Raw genomic sequence first — 19,863 nt, forward strand, 5'->3', positions numbered from 1 at the left:
TGATTTCTTCATCCAGACCAAAGTCACTGCACAAACTGAAATACACATACTTTTAAGATTGATGCAAACACAGTGCTGTTTCAAATTAAAATTTCCTCTTCAGTTATAAACCCCTCCTCTCTGTCTAAGAACATTGTTTGTATGTTGCCAGGAAGTAAATTATTTCCTGTTTTGTACATTGTTTGTGCCGCCTTAAATTCCACTAGATCCATGAACTGAGACTTTAAAAACAGCTTGTTTGTGGGTTCATGATATCCTACATTGTTTACTATCCTTATGGCTCTTTTTTGTAGTATGCATAATGATTGTAAGGTGTTTTTGTAGGTGCTGCTCCACACCTCCACACAGTAATTCAGATAAAAGTGAACAACACAGACTTTACAACACTTTATGATCCAAAATGTGCCTTGTTTTTACCAGAGTGCCAACTTTGCTCACATATATCTTATATGATGCTTCCAGCAGATTTTGTATTATATCACACCCAGAAATTTATTTTCATATACTCTTCCTATATTTACATTGTGTATCATCACTTGAACTTGTATTTATTTTACGATTTCCAAACAACGTAAGTTTAGTTTTAGTTTTGATCAAATTTAATGATAATTTGTTTGTGTCAAACCACATTTTCAACTTACTCATTTCCGTCATGACCACCTCCAAAAGCTGCGGCAAATTTTCATCAGAATAGAAAACATTAGTGCCCTCTGAAAATAAAACAAATTTCAATAATTTTTGATACCTTACACATGTCATTTATATACAAAATAAACAATTTAAGGCCTAATACTGACCTCTGTGGGACTCCACAAGTAATATCCAAAAATGTTTTGTAGTCACCTATCTGCACAAATTGTTGCCTGTTTCATTTATAGCTTTTCAACCAATGGAGCAAAACCTCTGACACCATACCTTTCCATTTTAATATATATTGTGATCAATGGTATCAAATACTTACTTCTTGCTAGCGATACAACTGCTTATTTCTTCTATTAACTCCATTAATGCCATAGATGTTGATCTGTTTGTTTTGAATCTATACTGACTGTCCATCAACAATTTATGCTTCTCAATGAAATTGTCCAATAAATTCCAATATTTTTTTTCAAGGATCTTAGAGAACTGGGAAAGACACAAGCCTATAATTCTTAAAATTAAGAATAAGTGCCATGCAATAAAGTTTCTGAGTGTCAAGAATTAATCTCAGATCTCCCAAATGATTTTCTGTTAGGTAGCTCCTGAGTTCTTTTAACAAGGAGTGACCAGCAGATGGCTGCATTTCAGCACAGAGGCAGAGGACACACCAGTGGGTCCAGTAATACATGTATATCATATTACTGTGAAATATTTAAACCATATCCACTTGAACATAATGCTGGCTGCAGTAAGTTGTATCCACTTGCTTAAAAATACTGCATATTTAAGCAGAATATTCAATAAACTCATACAAAGAAATTATTTCATCATAACCTCACAATGAACCTAAAGCTGCACCTGGTGGAGATGTGCAGTACATCCATCTGTTTCACTTACCCTGTTCAGAATCTCTATCCCAGCATGCACTGGGCCAGAGGCTGTGTGAGGAAACTGGGACACCGTACATTTGGGAGACAGATGGAGAACAGAAAGAAAAGATATAACTGTAAGGCCAAAGATGGAAGAAGAGGAGAACAGAAGATGCAGTGACTAAAAAAAAAAAAAAAGATACTTTCTACTAGATGTGGTTTTTATTCAACTCACAGTACATTCTACAGATGCACACGTGTTACATCACCTTAATACAACAGAGTCTTGTAATACCTCCTCTTAAAAATGATGAATTGGTCCTAAAAATATAAAGGAACAAAATTTAAAGTCACCAAAACTGTACATTATTAAAAATTCACTTAAACACCACGTTTGGTTTTCATGTCTTTTTTTTTTTTCTTTTTTGAAAAAACGTCATGTCCCTTTAAGTGTCATAAGGAACATCAAAGTGTATTTCCTATCAACGGATTTGAGTTCAGTGTAAGAAACAAGTTTAAATAAAACCCGGACTGTGGAGTCATCCTGTCGCCTTCATAGTAGACCAACCATGCCGTGCAACATTGTACATTGGCCCTCGTACAGCACAAAAAACATAAAATCGATTAAAGGAATGTAAGACAGAAAACCAGGCAGGAATGTGCCCAGTAATTCACAATCAGAGCTCCTTCGCAGTTCTATCATTAAAATGAGAGGATTTTAGCCTCCTACATAACCACCTTTAGATGTTTTTCACCTAGTCGGACTAGCTACAAACAGAAGTGTCTTTTTTTTTTTTTTTTTTTAAACACGGATTAGTTGGTCAATTGTTGGCTTGAAGCTGCAGACTTTATCGTGTCAGTCGTGGCAATTACAATTACAGTATAAGAGTGAACTGTGTAATCTCTAAAAACAGACAGATATTTAACAAATCCATAGATGCTACAACTGCCGTAGCATCCTTTCAGTCTGTGACACAGATCAGGTGAAACACCCCCATTATTTACTCTCAACAGGAGGGACAGTGAAATACATGAGTCGAAGCCCAGACTGACTGACCAACATTAAAAATCCTCCAGTTTCAGAAACCAGTGTCTTTCACACAGCAGCAGAAGGTGGGTGTGTGTGAAACTTGTGTGCATGTTGTTGTTGTTGTTGTGTGTGTGTGTGTGTCTGTGTGTGTGTGTGAGTAAAAACTGTGTATGTGTGCGTGCAAGACTTTAAGTGGAGGTTATACAACGTCTACTCGTGACAGTCCATGAACAGATTCCTTTTAGTTTAACTGGCCTTTTCATAAATTGTCTAGACATCTCTATAAGGTAATCTGTACACATTCACTACAAGCTATTGCTATTAAATAATCCCAGCTATTGTAATCTTTATATATATTTATATATAGAATATATAATAAAAATATATTGAGCAAAAAAACTTCTAGGCATAAGACCACATTACATTACATTTCCATTGAACAGGTAAGAAATGGCCCAAGCTCTGTGAAGAGTTTTGATCCATTTTGTCGTGGAAGGGTGCTAAGCAGGTCCAGTATGCAGCACTTAGGCTGCATTAGTGTGATCAGTCCCTGACCTTCAGTATGAGTCTGACACCCAAAAAACTCAGGGCCTGAGACCGTGTCATCATTGACCAAAGGCCTCGCTACGACATGGGGCTCGTGAAAGGACGTGACAGGAGAACGCAAACAGGAGATGAGGTGCTGAGGTGAAGATGAAGAGACACGGAAAGGAGGTGAACAGAGACGTGCTGTCACTCTCTGAGATGGGGAATGGGTACAAGTTCAAGACAGTTCAGCTGCGGGCCTTGGAAAAGATCAGGCCAGTAGAGGAAACAATAACAGACAAATAGCCAAATCTATACATATATACCTATACATGAGAGAATACACAGAGCTGGAAGAACCTCCAGACAGTCTTTGCAGTAATGGATAGTGTGACTGGGACGGTGAAAGCACCAACAGTCGACAGTCCTGCCATCAGGGGGAACGTCGTAGGATCCTATTTGTCCTTGTTTGAGTAGAACTCCGCCCAGCGGCTCTCAAAGAAGCGCCTCATGGAGTGTCCGGCCATTCCGACCTCTGACGTGTCCTCGTTGAACTGCTCGCAGTTGTTGAAGACCAGCTGAGCGTCTGCCGCAAACTCCTCACAGCTGCAGTACCTGAGATGAGGAAACGGCAGAGAGAAGACTGACGTTAAAACATATCAGAGACCGATGATTCCAGCTTTATTCAGGCGAACTGTGAGCTGCTCTTACCCTCCCTGTAGCAGCCTTTCTCTCATGGTGAGGAAGTCCATGGGGTTCTTGATGATGCGGCGGTAGCCTGGCACCAGTCGGGGGTTGACGGGTTCAAGGAATGGCCAGGCATCTGCATGAGCCTCCATCTCCATGAGAATGATCCTGGCGGGAAATAAAATAATTAACACTAATCCATCGCAAAGCAGTGTAACCGTACAAAGAAAAGTTTCCCTAAGTGACTTTAAAATCATTATTTCGACTCACTCGCAGAAGGTGAGGTCCGGCTGGTTGCGGGTTGTCATGCGTCGGCGTTTAGCAGCCCCTCCTTCTCCAGAGTGACGAGAGGATGAGGAGGGTACCACGGTCTCCTTGTGCCGTGTTGCCATGCCAGAACTGCGTCGCGTTGTCGTCGTCATGTCATCTTCGGAGCTGTCGTCTTCATATCTCCTCTTTTTCACCCTGGTCCGCTTTTTGGACGAGCGCGGTGAATCACAGTCGTCCTGGGAGACAGAGCAAAAGGAGGAAACAGACTGAGACGATGACGAACAAACGAAGCAGAAAACACATTTTCTGGTAGGAAACTAATGCTGCAAAACATCCCTAATTTTTCCCTGTGAGCTGTGATTTGAGGTAGTTTCTCAGTTAAGAATCAACAGGATGAGTTCTGACCTTGGCAACGCAGGTAGGACAAAACCAGTCTCCGTCTGGCACCTGGGTGATTTTGGGCCTCAGGCAGTACATGTGGCAGCCACGATCACAGCCGTCACACAGCAACAAGCACTCGTCATTGTCTCCTTTCCTGCAAACCTGGCAAGTCTAGAAAAACACAGATTCCAAATGAGTAATCCTTAGTGTAAAATAACAACACATTGGGAGGATTTATGAGCTATACTGCAGCCAGCCACCAGAGGGCAATGGAGATGTTTTAACTTCACTTTTGGGGAGCTGTCATGAAGTCCATATTTATATACAGTCTGAACAGATAATTGTGTGACTCCTTACCACTTTAGTCACAGATCTCTCCCAGGCAATAGCCTTCTCCAGCTGTAGTAAACACAGACAGAGCTGAGGAGCGCTGCGGCAGCGATCTAGAGCCTGACGCCATGTTCGTAGTCGAGAGGTGATCTCACTTTCCAGACTGGAACAGGAGAAAATTAGAAGAAAATATGGTTAAAATATTACACACACACACACACATAAAAATCCTCCCCCGCACAAGCAATAAAGGCTGTTCTTCTCACCTGATGACATCCATGGGATGCTCTTCTCCTGGGGTGGGGGTGAGAGGAGCGAGACGCATCACTTCAGCTGGGTTCCAGAGCGGCTCCTTCAGGTAACGCCTCTCAATGTTTCGCTCGAGATTGGCTAGCCGCAGCACGCCCAGGTCCAGCGGGTGTGTGGCGATGCGGGGCAGGCCTGACCACTCCTTCTTCGTTCGCACGATCCAGTCATCGCGTGGGTCAGCATCATGTTCGTAGTATTGGAGGTCGTCACGTGTGGAGTCTGGATCCGGGATTGTGTAGGGCTTAAAAAAGGGAAGAAAGGGAGAGTTGAAGTATCAGTTGACAGTGATGACTTCACAGCACAACTTTTCCAAGACTAAAGATTTGTTTATATAAAATTTGCACTCCAGTGAAGAATGTTTTAATATTTACCTGAAATTCTGCCATTGGAGTCTCTTGGTTAGATTCTGTATCATTCATCGCACTCTGAGGAGGTGCCTTGAAGAAACACAAACAGAAAATATAATGTTTTACTACTTCCAAGCTGTATGTTGCTGTGTGTTGTTTTGGCTACTTTTCACATTAACACATATGGCCACAGCACAAGCCAAATATGCCACTAATAGGTAATTTGTCGCAAATTTGTTTCAAAGTCTGCAACACATTAGTCCCAATATTTTCTGTGCTCCTCTCTTTTCTTCAATATTCAATAAAAAGCAACTCATTGTTATATCTTGTTTTTGTAGTTTTAAAAAAATACACCTAAATTGTAACTGTTGTGACATAATTGGACCAATTAGATGATGCACAATGGTGACGGGCAAACACTATGGTGATTTCTCACCTTCAGATGGAGGTCAGCAGCAATGACCCGCTGCTCTAGGTCCTCCACCCACTGCAGGGCGCTGATGTCAGTCTCCATCGCTTTCTCCTGCACCTGCCAAGGTTGCTGCAGAGCCTCCAATAGCACATCCTTCTCTTCTACCTTCAACTCGAACAGAGGGTCTGGTCGAAAAAGAACACAAAAGACAAGTTGTAAGGGGAACGCGGTACAACTGGAGAAAAAGGATGACGGCACGATATCAACAACACTCACCGTTGATAGGTTTGGTGCACATCTCAGCTAAGCTCTCCATGTGTTTGGCTAAATGTTTATGGAGCACCCTCTCCCTGATGCCTCTTGGATGGAGACCCTGTAAGGTGCTATACAGTTCCTCTGGATCCTTGATCCACCACCAGCCACGCACCATCGCTGGAAAAGAAAAGATGAATTACACATCACAGTTAGAAGAAAGTATCAGGAGTGCCACACAGTAAGTGACTATGATATATGTATGGTGTTTCCTGTATATTTTTGTACAATAAATTTCAGCAGGACTGTTTAGGAATTGTTTCAATGTGGCAGCAGTCAAATTAATTTAAAAGGAAAGCAGCTGCATATCTCACACTGCTGGCTTAAAAATCATAATTCCCCTTTTAACCAGGCACTACTTACATGCTGGGATGGGTTTGACCACCAGCTGTGTGAAGTACTGCTGTTCGAGCTCCTGGAACACAGAGTTGGGAGGGCGGCCTCTGCGCTTGGCTGCGGCTCCTCGTGGCCCTCTGCGGGCAGGACTGCTGCCTCTGCTACCTCTCCTCCGCCTGCGACCTGGCCTGGTGGGGGTGGTCGGAGCAGGTGTTGCAGGAGGAATGGGAGCTGGAAGAAGAAGAGGAGGAAGAGGAGGTGGCGGGGCACCAGCAGGAACAGCAGAAGTCGGTGGTGTAGGTGGGATGTCCTGCGGTGTCGCTGGGGTCGTGTGGTCAACAGGAGCCAGGCCGACAGGAGGCAAGAGTGGGTCCGGCTGAGAGGTGGGGAGAGATTCCTTATGAATACGTTGCACACAAGACTCAAAGTGCATTATTACAGCATAATTAAATGTATTTGTAGTTTTGAATGATTGTGGTAGGCAAACCTGCATGAGTGGAGCAGCGAGTGCGGGCAGAGCACTCGGGATCTGAGGGAGGAGTTTGGGAGGTGAGCTGGGTATCTGGGACTCGGTCAGAGAGTTGTCATCACACGGTTGTTTGGGGAGCAGGTTGAACCACTGTCCCTGCTTCTCTGCCATCTCCTTCACGCTCTCCTCTGGTCGATTACCCTCTGGAGCCTCCCCTGTTGCTGAGCATGTGCCGTTGGTCACTGCTTCCTGCGATTGGCTGAGCCAGCTCTGGAAAGCAGCCTGTGTGAGGTCATGTGCGCCGCTGGTCGGTGATCCTGGCCCTTCTTCACCCCCGGACCTGACGCTACTCCGACGCCGGCGGCGAATCTTTGCTTGGCGGAGGTGGAGCTCCACTTCTGGTTTGATTTTTCGGGGCCGTCCTCGTCCTCTTGGCCTGCTCATGAGGGATGCCGTGCCAGGGAGGGGGTCCTCCTCCGGAGACAAAGTCTGGGCTTGGCCAGGGGTAGCAGAGGAAGGGGAGGAAGGTAGAGTAGGAGGGGGAGAGGTGGGCATGGGGGCCTCCTCAACTTTTGGCTCCTTTTTGAGGAAGGTGACAGGCACCTCAGCTACAAGGGCTTCTCCTGAAGCTGCAAGACAGAAAGGTAAGGAAAAAGTTTAGATGAAGATGGACAAGCCAGGGGTTTATTAAGTATAGAAATAGGATTGCAATTCATCTCCTTCAAATTCATTATCAGACTCACTCAAGAGCTCTTCTGGACCCTCAACTAGAACTCCTCCAAGGTGAGGTAGGGCCAAGTATCTGCGCCGGTAACGGTCCTGGCCAAGCAATATGGCCCGCATGGAATGAGACGACTGTAGCAGCTTTTTACGGAAAAATGCTTGGCGCTGTGAAGAGCAAACAAAGGGGAATACTTAATATACAGTATATGTCTGTATAAAACATAGAGCATAGAGCAGAGCATCAGTCTTACCTTGGTTAGCTTATCTATCTGCCTTTCAAGCTCTGGAATGCTGGCATTTGTAGGGCTCTCAGTCTGTAGCAGAAAAGAAGGAATTAGATTTAGAAATGATCAGTTTCTGGGGCACATACCAAATAACAATGTCCAAGGTTAGGTTGTTGCATTTCATTCTCTGCTTTCACCCCCTGTATTGCTGTTTCTTTCTACTGACCTGAATAAAAGCAAAAAGCCCAAAAAATAATAAAAAAAGAAAAGGAAAGAAATGATCAGTTTCAAATTCTAGAAAAACACTGGAGAAGATACGTACATCACTGAGTTTGGGCTCTTCTTTGCGTACACGGCGGTTTCCTCTCTCTATGACTACACTCTCTTCCAGACTGAGGTTCTCTTCCTCAGCCACTCTGGCACTGCGCCTCCTCTCCTCAAAACACAGCTCTTCCTCCGAACGTCCTGTCCGACGCGCTAGTGCCGCCTTCAGTCTGCAAGAGAGAAAACAATAAGGATCAACATATCAAAAGGCTTTGCCTGATAGAAGATCTGAGTGATTCATTTAATTTCCTTCATTCGAAGAGAGAACACCAGGATCTTACTTGCGTAATTTCCCCTCAATGATCCACTTGTTCTTCCTGTAGGTTGCCATGTTCTCTAATGTGTTGTCGATGTCACTGAAATACAAAATATAAAGTTACAGGAATGTGGGAGTAACATATGTCATCATCATCTTTGTCTTCTTAGTTTCAAGAGTAACCTACAGAGTAAACGATGAGTTCTTGTTCTCACCTTGTCACAATGTTGCTGCCGTTAAGCTCATCCACCAAGAAAGCCAGGATGGCTGCCTTGGTGTCAGGAGGCAGGGCATGAAATGTTTTGGTCCTCAGTGTGTTGCACACCTCTGTGTCATAACCATGAGATTCCAAAAAGATGCGAAGTACTTCTGAAACTGTGCTGCGGGTCAGCTCCACCTCAACCAGCTTGTCCCCAAGGATCTTTACTGACTGCAGGTTGGGATGGGAAGATGGAGAGGAAAATGTATATTAAAAAGGTTGATCATTTGGATTGCATTAAAGGAGAAAATTCTCAAAGTGTATTACACACCTGATAATATGACGGCAGGCCTGGATCATGGAGTGCTGCCTCCATCAGCTTTATGACTAGGTCTTGGAACTCTCCTTGGCTGTCGCCCAGGCCTAGCAGGCCCTCCTGCAGGGAAGCAAGGGTGGGGATGTCCTTGGGTACATTGAGACCGATCACCTTCCCATAACCATGAAGGAATTCAACCACAGCCAGGCAGTGTGCAAAGGCTGTGCCAGAGAGAACCACGCCGGGGATACGAGACAGCTCTGGCAGGGGCTAGAGGAAGCAAAATGCAAAGGTCATGATCACCTTGACAAAACCTACAGTTGAAGAGCGGACTGACACACACAGGGTTTAAATGATAAAACTCACTTTGTGGTCAGTGAGACACATGTCCTCCGTGGGCTTCTTCAGCTCTTCTGTGATCAACTGCTGCCTCTTCCGTTCCTCCAGACGTCTCTGGGCCTGCGCTCTCCTCTCTGCCGTCCTCTTAGCTGCCAAAGCAGCTTGAGCTGCCGCCTCTGCCTCAGCCTGAGCTTTAGCCAGGGCCTTGGCTTTACTCCGAGCGCCCAGAACCCGCTTACCCTGGGCTATCCTCTCCTCATCTGTCTGCTGTATCAGTGGTGTAGCCTCAACCTTGATTGACCTCCTGCGGCCAGGCTTCTTGGGCTCTGCGGCAGACTCTGATGCCGGCTGTTTGACCTGTGGGGCAGTAGGGTCTGTTGGTTCAGCCTTCAACTCCAGGCCCTTGGCTTCTTGCTCAAGCTGAAACCACAATGGAAAGAAAGAACAGGTGGTGCTGAGGACAGGATGGGTATGACATAATGATAAGTCATTTTTTGCAGTGTATAGTCTTTTCTTTACCTTGGCTTTCTTTTTCTCCTCTTTCATCTTCTTGATCTTTGCATCTTCCTTTCTCTTCATTCTTGCCTAGATAATGAATCGCAGCAACAAAATCAGGATTACACATAAACACCTTAACAATAAACACATTAACATTACAAAAAGTGTGGAGTACATACCTTTCGCTTCATTTTCTTCTTGATTTTTGCTAGTTTCTCCTTTTCTTCCTCTGTGAGAGCTTCTACAAAAAAGAGAATACAAACATTTACACACAGTACAAACTTCTTAATGTTTGCTGCTAAGCAAGTCGTCTTGTCTTAGATCTTAATGCCATTTCCTGACTAGCAGCTACACACACCCCTGAACACGTCCTCAAATTGACATCCACTCACCCTTGGCCTCAAGTCGCTTCAACAGTTTGGCGTCAACTTTGCTCAGGAGGTCAATCATCTTGGGTTTGGGAGGTCTACCAGGGCGGCGGGCCTGCCCTCCCCTAATACCACGAACCCTGCGTGATTTCTCTTTATCAGGGTTTGGGGGTCGACCTCGCCGACCAGTGATGGCCATGATCATAGAAGGAACCTCCTCATTGGCCAAGAGGACCCACTTCATACCCTGTAACATATAGTAGAGAATACAGAGTCCTCATTATGTCTTTTGCACATTTCTGACATGTTTGTCATAACAGTTTAACTGCTGTGGTTTAGATCAAAACCTCTGGAGATGACTTTACTGTAACGTCATGTAAAAAATGTCATAATAAAAACTTAAATTAAGCACAGCTGGTATACAGACCTCATGAGTTTCTCTCTCTTCGTAGAAGTCTCCAACAGGCATGCGTGGGCTGAAGCTGAAGTGTTCTCTGGTGACCACGCTGTCCTGGTGTTTCTTCAAGTACTGAGTGAAGCAATTCAGAAATAAGAGAGACAAGGTTAAGAGGAAAAAAATAATGGTCGATATTTTGACCAATACATGATCAATACATCATCATGTGTTGTATGTGTTGGGAAAGACCATGATTTCAACAGCTTTAAAAGACCTGTTTGGTTGTGTTTTGTAGCCATGGAAATTTACCTTGATTATTTCTGGGAACTGCTTCATCCTCCTTCCACAAGGTGTGTAATACCAGGTTTCACCTTTCATGCGATTCTCCATTTTTTTCACACGAATCTCCCTCCTCCAACTATCAAGAAGAGAGATCATTATTACAATCCTGTCATAGGTTTTTAGAGACAGAAGCATAGCAAGCCAAGGAGTTGGAGTATAATATATCAACACTGCACACATTTGCAAACCTGTCAAAACTAAATAAAAACAGAGGTTTTTTGAGATCTTTGACAAGATGTGTCACAGATGCAACCCTCGTCCAGTAATTTGCTACTTTATTTCTCTAGTATTAACTGAGAGATGAATGTCAGCATGCAAAGACTTTAAACAAAATGTATTATATAGTTGCAGTGGACAGTTAATAAATTATCTTGCTGATTAAAAGCGAGGTACATTCAGAGCAGTTATCCAGTTAATAGTAATCATGATTGTTGGGCATATTTTGGTGAAGCTTATATATGATTGTTTCAATTTTAATCAGACTTGGAAGACAAAATAGTAAGCTGTGCAGGCAGGGAAATTTTGGGTGATAAGAGCCCTCTGTCTGGACCTCCTTTTGCACCACTACTGCTTTACAAACTATTGAATACTAATACAATAAAGAAACCTCCATTGAAGATTTTGTATCTTGTACACGGACTAAATCAAAACACTTTTTCTGTGTGTGTGTCTGACGGTGTTGACTTAAACCAACTTACAGTTACAATTAAAATGCAGAGGACTGACATGTATTTAGTTGCTGAGCTAAAAACTGATCTGATTCCTTCACATATCACTTTATTCTGCTTTAAAGCCTCGATAAGTAGTGAAAAGGATCATTACCCATGCACCAGAGGGAACTGAACCTGCTCCTCTGTCGCAATCCTCCGCTTGTTAGATTCACCTGTTAAGAAAACGCACACAACCAGGCTTAGCGTTAGACTGTTAATCTGTGATATCCTCAACGAGATCCCCACAAAACTCTTTTGACCTTCTTTATTACCTGCAGTGGAGCTGTCGTCATCGTTGTCTTCAACATCATCACCAGTTGTTTCGGCATTTTGTTTAGGCGTTTTTACCCCATTTCCATCTTGGTCTTGCTTCTTGGCCCTTTTCAGCTTCTTGGGTTTGTCGAGAGCTGTGCTGATGGCTGAAGCATTGGCCAGGACAGCATCAATTGTGGCTGTGATTGGATCAACCTCTTCGGTTGTAGGCCCAGCCTCTTCACATACATCTGATGTTTCTTTGACATCCACCTTGAGAGACTTCTTCCTCTTTCTACCCTTGGCTCCCTGCTCTTTGTTGTCTCCTCCATCAGGCTTTATCTTCTCCACTTTAGGGGTTCGAACCCGAGGCTTCCTCTGGGCCCCTTCAGGAGCTTGGAGGAAAAGAAGGAGAGGAAAATGTTTAAAATAAAGTCTAATATTTAGGCTATTTAAAGTAACATTTTATTGAATTCAGACTGCTGAATACCTGGGGTTCTAGTCCATATTGCCTTTGGAGCTTGAGGTTTACGTGGTTTCCCTGGGGTTTTCAGATGTCCTCCAGAAGCTGACACAATCTGATCAGTGACTGGTTGGAGTGGGTGTACAGCAGGGCTCTCTGCTGGGGTGCTGAAGGCGATGAAGTTCTCATCTCTCATCTTGAAACTCGGGGGAGTCATTGTCTCATCAACAGTGGTCTTCATGCTAATGCGTCCAACTGAGTCTGGTGTATCATGTCCTCTGGGGTCCCACTCTGCTTCAGGTCCTAATCAAAGGGGAAAAGACAACATTAAACTGTGTTGGTAGAGCAAGGTAGAGCAATAATTTATATTGGAAATAAAGCTCGCTCAATTTGGTGACAAAGAAAGGGAAAAAAAGAAAGAAAATTAACTTTTTATTGAGTGAAAAAAAAAGTTTATGTATCTACTAGTTTCCTTGATCATAAAATTTAAGAAAGTACCTTGACAACCTGGCTGAGATGGCGCAAATGAGCGCGAGATGGACACATCACTTGAATCAACAGGGGGATCTTCCATCTGAGAAGTGTTGTTTAGAGAAGACTCCAGCATGGATTCTCCGGTGATTTGGCTACTGTTCTTGGTCTCTTCTGCCTCAGAGGTTTCCCTTTCCCTGGTGGAATCTAGTGTGTCATCTCTGGAGTCTTCCAAAGAGGAACTGCTATCTCTAGTTGTGTCAAATGCAGTAGATGGTTCCTCTTCCGTATTTGAAGTGCTGTCAAACTGAGAAGTGTCTTTTCTCAGGTGAAAGCTGCTGTCAAAGTGAGCATAGTCATCTACACATGAGCTGTCACCGTCTAAGAGAGAGGTCTTTTCCAAGAAAGAGCTGGCATCGATTCTAGAGGTGGTGTTGCACGTTGAATTGCCATCAAATCGAGAGGCAGTACGTGAAGAGTTATCAAAACTTTCTTCATCGGTCAGACGTTCTATCCTAGTGCTGTGGAGATGTGGGGACTCTCGGAGTGGAGTTTGCTCCATCATGCAGTCCTCTGCCTCACAGATGTCACTGACACTGCTTTGCATGTGGCGCTTTTCACGCTCCATCTGTTTACTATTGGGCTTTCGATCAGGAGCCACTGTGGTCTGCAAAGGTTTTCCAGGAAGATCGCTGAAGGACTTGTGTGTGCGAATTTCTGATTTCTGAGTTTCAGTCTCAGTAGCTTTGACGTTCTGTGGTTTCTTTATTGTGCCTGAATCAAGCTGAGGGAGGCTTTCTTCTGGTATTCCAATGTTTTTCCTATCCTCACCATGACCATGGTGCTCTGGCTCGAGAGACGACTGTTTTAGCGTACGATGAGGAGTGGTGTTAGAAGGACGCTGCTCAGAGTCAGAACTTTGGACCACTCCAGAAGATGTACCCATAGCAGGAGGCACAGACACCAAGGCAGGAGGGGCGGACACAGGTGCAGTCCTGGAGGCTTGAGTGGTTAGAAGAGGTAGGGTAGACAGAGGTCGGACTGTAGGACTTTCCTGGGCTGCTAGGGAAGGTAAATTCACCCCTTCTGGTGGTGAGGATGCTGCAGAAGCAGTGGAAAGACCAGAGTCAACAGCTGGAGGAGTGTACAATGTCTGACGCTGGGGCGTGGGTCCTGGGTCACAAGGTTTATTGCCAACAGAAGGAGTTTTAGACACAGATGTGGGAGATCCAGATGTAAATAAAGAAGGGCCAGGTGGTTTTGAGGTTGAAGGTCCTGATATTGACATTAGAGATGGAGCCACACCAGCTGATGAGGAATTTGCACCCACAGATGTGTCAGACGCTGATGAAGAGGCGGACATCAACTTTAGGGCTCCAGGCTTTTCATGCTGAGCTCCAGATGTATCAGGAAGGCAAGATGTCATGGACCCTTGAACCATCTGTTGAAGAGATGAGATGGGTGCAGGAAGGGGTCCAGAAGCTGTAGGAGGCAATGCTGACTTGCTCTGATGAGCTGAAGACTCTGATGAAGGAGACGCTAGAGGTGTAGACAACTTTGAAGGTGATGCAGGCAAGGAAGAGGAAGAGGATCCCGCTGACAGATGCTTGGATCCAGCAGAAGTTATCTCAGCTGCAGCAGAAGGGGGAGGCCTGAGGCCTTGCATCATTAGGGGAGGTGAGGAAAGTCTAGGAGGAGCAGCTGGGGATGAAGCCAAGGACACATTGGGAGGTGTTGAGATTTGTGGTGGAGTAGATTCTACATCAGGCGATGAAACTACAGGGGGCCCAAGGGCTGATATAGGGGATCCAGAGACAGCAGGAGCTGCAGAGACCCGTGGAGGTGTTGAGGCCTTGTTTAGAGACGGTGACACTGCTGCAGGTGATGTAGATGCAGAGAGATGAGATGACGCAGACTGGGGAGGTGTATTCATCACTGTAGGCTCTCTGACAGGGGAAGCAATATCTGGACACTGAGATGCTGGATTTTCAGAATGCTCATGATAATCACCTGCAGGTGCCGTATGAGCTGCAGAAGGTTTGGATTGGTAACTGTCACTTTTGGATAGCCTCTGAGCAACAGGTGCCCTTTCCATACCGTTATAGCTTGTATCTACCTCCTTGACAGCTTCCCTCGCATGCCCTGAAAAAGAAGAGAATCAACAAAATAGTGAATAAAAAGTTGTTCTTTTAAATAAAAGTGTTTTATTATGATTCATTCAGAGTGACGGTATTATATATATTGAAATATATTGAAACAATTGATGGTCATTCGGGCAGTGGATTTACATACTAACTATAATTATGTAGAAATAATGACATGTTATAATCAAAAATGTTCTGTAGGCATTAGCTATCCCTGGCAAACCATGTCAGAGACAGTTTATTTTCAAAGGTTGGCCAGTGTAGCAAACAGTCAAACAGTGACACCTGCTGGTTAAATGTTGGCACGATCCCAACATTAAGCACTGGCAGTGAGACTGACATGTTACTAGAAATGTGTGTGCAAGTTATAACTAACATAGATAAAGTGCAACCAATAAAATAGGTTGCAAGAAATAACTGTTACTTCAACAATACTATTTTATGAAGACATGTAATTCTGTCAACACAACTAGTGAGTCACGGTTTAATATGATCAGCAACTGGGATGACTATGCCAAGCTGGCCACAAAAGAAGAAGACCGTTAGACAACATGAGTATCACCCCACTCTTGGCTTTAAAGGAGGAAATGTAAGATAGAGGAGTCGAGCTTCATTTATGAGGAAACACAGCGTTAACAAAATGAAGAACTAATCACGTCCTGGCACAAGAAGTTTTTTTTATGGAAACAGGGTAAAAACAAGAAGACTGACGAGATTAAATGAGTCAAAAAGTTTCACAAAAACATCTACAAGTGTAAAGTGGTCACCTTGCATGGCAGTAGACATCGCCACGTTGCTAGCATGGGGGCTCCTTTCCCTGCTGTGGCTCTTAGGTGATCCACTATCCTGCACGTTTGATGGTGACATCATTGGTACTGAGGACATGCCCACAGGGAGAGGGCTGCCAGTACCCCCTCTGCCTAAACTGTGGTGCTGTGGGCTGCCACGAGGAGGAGTAAAATTCTGGGCAGCTGGGGGCATCATCTGAGCCTGACCTTGAGGCTGAGACTGCTGTGGTGGCTGCTGCTGAGGAGACGGCAGGGACGGGTGCTGGGGCTGATGCTGGTAGTAGGGCATCCCATTAGGCATCAAGCCATAATGCTGTGGTTGCTGGTGCTGCTGGTGGTGATGGTGCGGGTGACGGTGGGAGTGGAGGTGCTGCTGTGACGGCTGATGCGGGGGTGGCTGTAAGGACTGCTGCTGGTGATGTTGTGACGGTGTAATCCCAGGATGTGCCTGACTCTGGTAGGTCCCATACATATTGTGGGAATTATAACTTATCTGCTGCGGGCCAGGGTTACTCCTGTTCCAGTACTGACTCCCAGTAAGAGGCATGTTTGGTGGGCCTGCCACAGGCGGCTGGTGGGAGCTTTCGATACCACCATTCAGTTGGTACTGTCCATGACCCTGGAAATGGTGCTGTGACTGAGGCTGCACCATCCCGGGTGCGGGCTGCTTCTGGTGCATCCCGTGCCCAGGAGAGGTACTCATGCCTGGACCATACTGTGGGTGTCCTCCCCACAAGTAGTCATAGCCCATGTTGCTCTGGTGGTGGTTGCTCATGTGTGGGTAAGGAGCTGTTGGTGGGTGGGAACCAGGCACACCGGACCCGAGTACAGTAGTGACGCCATTCACATTCATTTCGCCATTCATATCTGTTAGACATGAGACCATTAGGAAAGTTTAAAAGTTTACAGTTTGCTTTAGTAAAACACAGTATTTGTTGGTGGGATAGGTTAAAACATTAAGTGGTCTAGTGGAAGGAGAGAGTGAGGTTTGGCTTCATAGAGTATGTGAACTGGCAACTGTTGTCAAAATAAGGCTAATTTTATTCCCATTTTGATTAAGTGCTAAAGGATAAAAATACTCACTCTTCCCCTGCTGAGGAAAACTCATGGAGGACCCGTTAGTATAAAGAGAATCCCCTGAGGAGAGTTTCAGTCCTGAGTTTGCTGAGGAGTGAGTGCCATAGTTGAAATGATTATTTGCCTCCATCTAAAAAAACAAACAAACAAACAAGCAAAAAGAGCAACAAAACATAAATACAGAAATTCAGACTCTGGTACTCAATGTTCATCTCCAGTAACATGTATAGCAACTGTACAAGACAGAGATGCATGTGCACGATGCGCATCACAAATGTATTATTTAATTCATTTTTCCATTTATTTCCATGCAGTTTCTGAGCACACTCGATGCTACACAATACGTACGATTTCCTCCGTGAAATGCCTATCCTAAAAAATGGTTTTGGCATCTGCAGCCTTGTGACAGCACCATTTCCTTCCAACAACAACAACCGTCAAAATGTCGCAACCAGCTACAGCAAACAGCAACAGCAGATGCCAGGCCCTAGCGAAGCCGTAATGGACAGCCGGAATATTACGATGAAGCTCATCATTACCGCTGATGAGGCGCTGCTGCTAACATTGAGCACAGACGATAAATGTACTTACGGCCCAGGCGCACAAACAGCACTCGAGACCCGGCCTCGGCCAACTAACAATGGAGGGATTAGCGAGAATATCTTACAGTCACCCCGAGGCCTGAATGACTGTGACTACACCTCTCGCAATTTAACAGCTCCATGCCCTCGTATTACAAAAGTAGCCCTCTGTGGATACTTGATTTCCTAATTTCAACAAGGCCGTCGCCGCGCTAGCTACGTCGCGCTAGCCGCGTCCTCAAACGAACAATTCACTTTAAAGCGTCGCTTAGCCGGCTGTGCTAACTAACAACTGATGCTCTTGACGTTAAATACGAGCTCAACTCATCAAGAGGCCGTTTACTTTAGCGTAATGAAAAAAATATCACCCCCAGCTTCAGCTCCAAGGTTATTTTTGCTAAATCATCACAATATAACCTAGCTAGCACACGTTAGCCAGACAGCTAACTGATAGCATCCTTAACGTTTTTACTAGGAGTACGTTACGTTACTTTAAGCTGCGATGTTAGCCGATAGCCAGGTAGCAGGTACCGCAACCACGCTGGTTTGTATCCATGATGTCCAGCAGCGATAGAGGGAACCGCGGGTGGAAAATAAATATCAACCGGTTTGCTGATAATAACTAAAACTCAGTCAGACTCGCTTGTTAACAGATGGAGCCGTGCTCCCTTTTGTTCACAGGCTAACGTCAGCTAGCAGCCAGATGAAGTTACATTGTTTACGCTGCACGCACACAGACACATTTTTTTTTGCTTGCAGAGCATCATCCTCCCACACCACCACCATCAAAAGTTTCGCTGATATTTCAATTAAAGCTATCCAACCTTTCAGTCCTTGGATCGCGAAGGCACAGCTGCCTCTAAAACCTTCGTCTTAGCGGATATGCGAGTGGAGATGGGCACAGCGATAAATAATAAACAACTATTCCCGAACCTTTGGGGTTTAAATTAGCAAACATGGCTGGTGTGGTCCAGTGCAGCCATGATCACAGAACAGAGCGAACAGCAGCGATGTAAACGTCCCGATGATCACCACTCACACATCCGGTCACGTTTCTTCAACAAACTTCAAAACAAAACACCTATTAATAATCTATTGTTATTAATCATCATCATCAACATCAACAACAACAACGCAACAATCGTATAACACAATAATAAAAGAGTAATACGAATTACGTACTGTTATTATTATTATATGAATAATACTATTTTTCAGTGGTGGAAGAAGTATTCAGATCCTTTACTGAAGTGAAAGTACCAATAAAGCAATATCGACATACTCCATTACAAGGAAAAGTCCTGCATGAAAAATCCAACTTACGTAAAAGTAAATAAGTATCAGCAGCAAATGTTGTGAAAGTATTGCAGTAAAAGTAGTGGTTTTGTCCCTCTGGCTGATATATTATTATATATGACATTAGATTATTAATACTGAAGCATCAGTGTGTAAGCAGCATTTTACTGTTGTAGCTGCTGGAGGTGGAGCTAGTTTGAACTACTTCATATACAGTTTGCTAGTTTAGTCCAGTGGTTCCCAAACTAGGGGTCCCTCCAAAAGGGTCACCAGATAAATCCGAGGGGTCGTGAGATGATTAATGGGAGAGGAAAGAAGAAAAAACAAAGTTCTGATACACAAATCTGTTTTCAGTTTTTGAACTTTTTCTCTAATCTTTGATTTTTGGTGAAATTTGTTTAGAGGCAAAAATCACTATTTGGTGGAGCTGTTAACAACTAATAGACATCTGAAATATGACCCCCACTGCACACTGCTTTTTGTAAAGTAAGTTTTATAAAGTATAAGGTAGCGTCAAATGGAAATACTCAAGTAAAGTACAAGTACCTCAAAGTTGTAATTAAGTACAGTACTTGAGTAAATGTACTTACTTTCTTTCCACCACTACTATTTATATTACTATTTGCTATTTCTAATAAACATGTTATCAGCAAAATGTTATTATAAAGTATCAAAAGTAAAACTATTAAATAGGCCCCTGTCTGATGCACTGTTAATATATTATTGGATTATTATGACTGATGCATTAATATGTAATGTGATACCTCTTTTTATATACTGTCGGTGGTTTAATGCACCATATAAAATGCATCGTATTTTATTATGCTCACATTTATTTGACAGCTTTAGTTACTTTTCAGATGAAAATTTGACACAATGGATAATATAACAAGCTTTTAAAATATAACACATTGTTAAAGATGAAACCTGAAAGTGGTTTCCAACCTTTTTGACTTTTGACGTCTTACAAAAAGCAGTGTGTAGTCAGGGTCACATTTCAGATGTCTATGAGTTGTTAACAGCTCCACCAAATAGTGATTTTTCCCTCTAAACTTCTCACATGGTTTCATTTCAATAAATGTTCAAATGATCCAATATTTCACCAAAAATCAAAGATCAGAGAAAAAGTCCAAAAACCGAAAACAGATTTGTGTATCAGAACTTTGTTTTTTCGTCTTT

General features: G+C 43.9%; 1 protein-coding gene across 4 annotated transcripts; it reads right to left on the reverse strand.

The window, feature by feature from the left end:
* Positions 1-1,708: 1,708 nt before the first annotated feature.
* baz2a (bromodomain adjacent to zinc finger domain, 2A) lies at positions 1,709-18,423 on the reverse strand. Of its 4 annotated transcripts, none has more exons than XM_067592747.1 (30): positions 18,322-18,423; positions 16,814-16,937; positions 15,710-16,597; positions 12,826-14,940; positions 12,355-12,630; positions 11,885-12,259; positions 11,725-11,785; positions 10,870-10,978; positions 10,591-10,692; positions 10,188-10,410; positions 9,975-10,036; positions 9,817-9,882; positions 9,325-9,717; positions 8,974-9,228; positions 8,659-8,873; positions 8,469-8,543; positions 8,186-8,357; positions 7,891-7,953; positions 7,660-7,804; positions 6,935-7,545; positions 6,475-6,823; positions 6,076-6,231; positions 5,824-5,984; positions 5,412-5,477; positions 4,998-5,281; positions 4,759-4,894; positions 4,426-4,572; positions 4,021-4,256; positions 3,775-3,918; positions 1,709-3,678 (listed from the first exon to the last, which is right to left on the reverse strand). In XM_067592747.1, the coding sequence occupies exons 2-30, from the start codon at positions 16,935-16,937 to the stop codon at positions 3,519-3,521; spliced, it is 8,169 nt and encodes a 2,722-aa protein (XP_067448848.1). In that variant the 5' UTR covers positions 18,322-18,423; the 3' UTR covers positions 1,709-3,518. The 4 variants fall into 4 exon arrangements, with proteins under 4 accessions (XP_067448848.1, XP_067448847.1, XP_067448849.1 ...); XM_067592746.1 differs by having other exon boundaries at positions 18,213-18,397; XM_067592748.1 differs by lacking the exon at positions 18,322-18,423 and adding an exon at positions 17,880-18,090.
* Positions 18,424-19,863: the final 1,440 nt, after the last annotated feature.

The sequence above is a fragment of the Thunnus thynnus genome, chromosome 6, assembly GCF_963924715.1.
Source record: "Thunnus thynnus chromosome 6, fThuThy2.1, whole genome shotgun sequence".
NCBI lineage: Eukaryota > Metazoa > Chordata > Actinopteri > Scombriformes > Scombridae > Thunnus > Thunnus thynnus.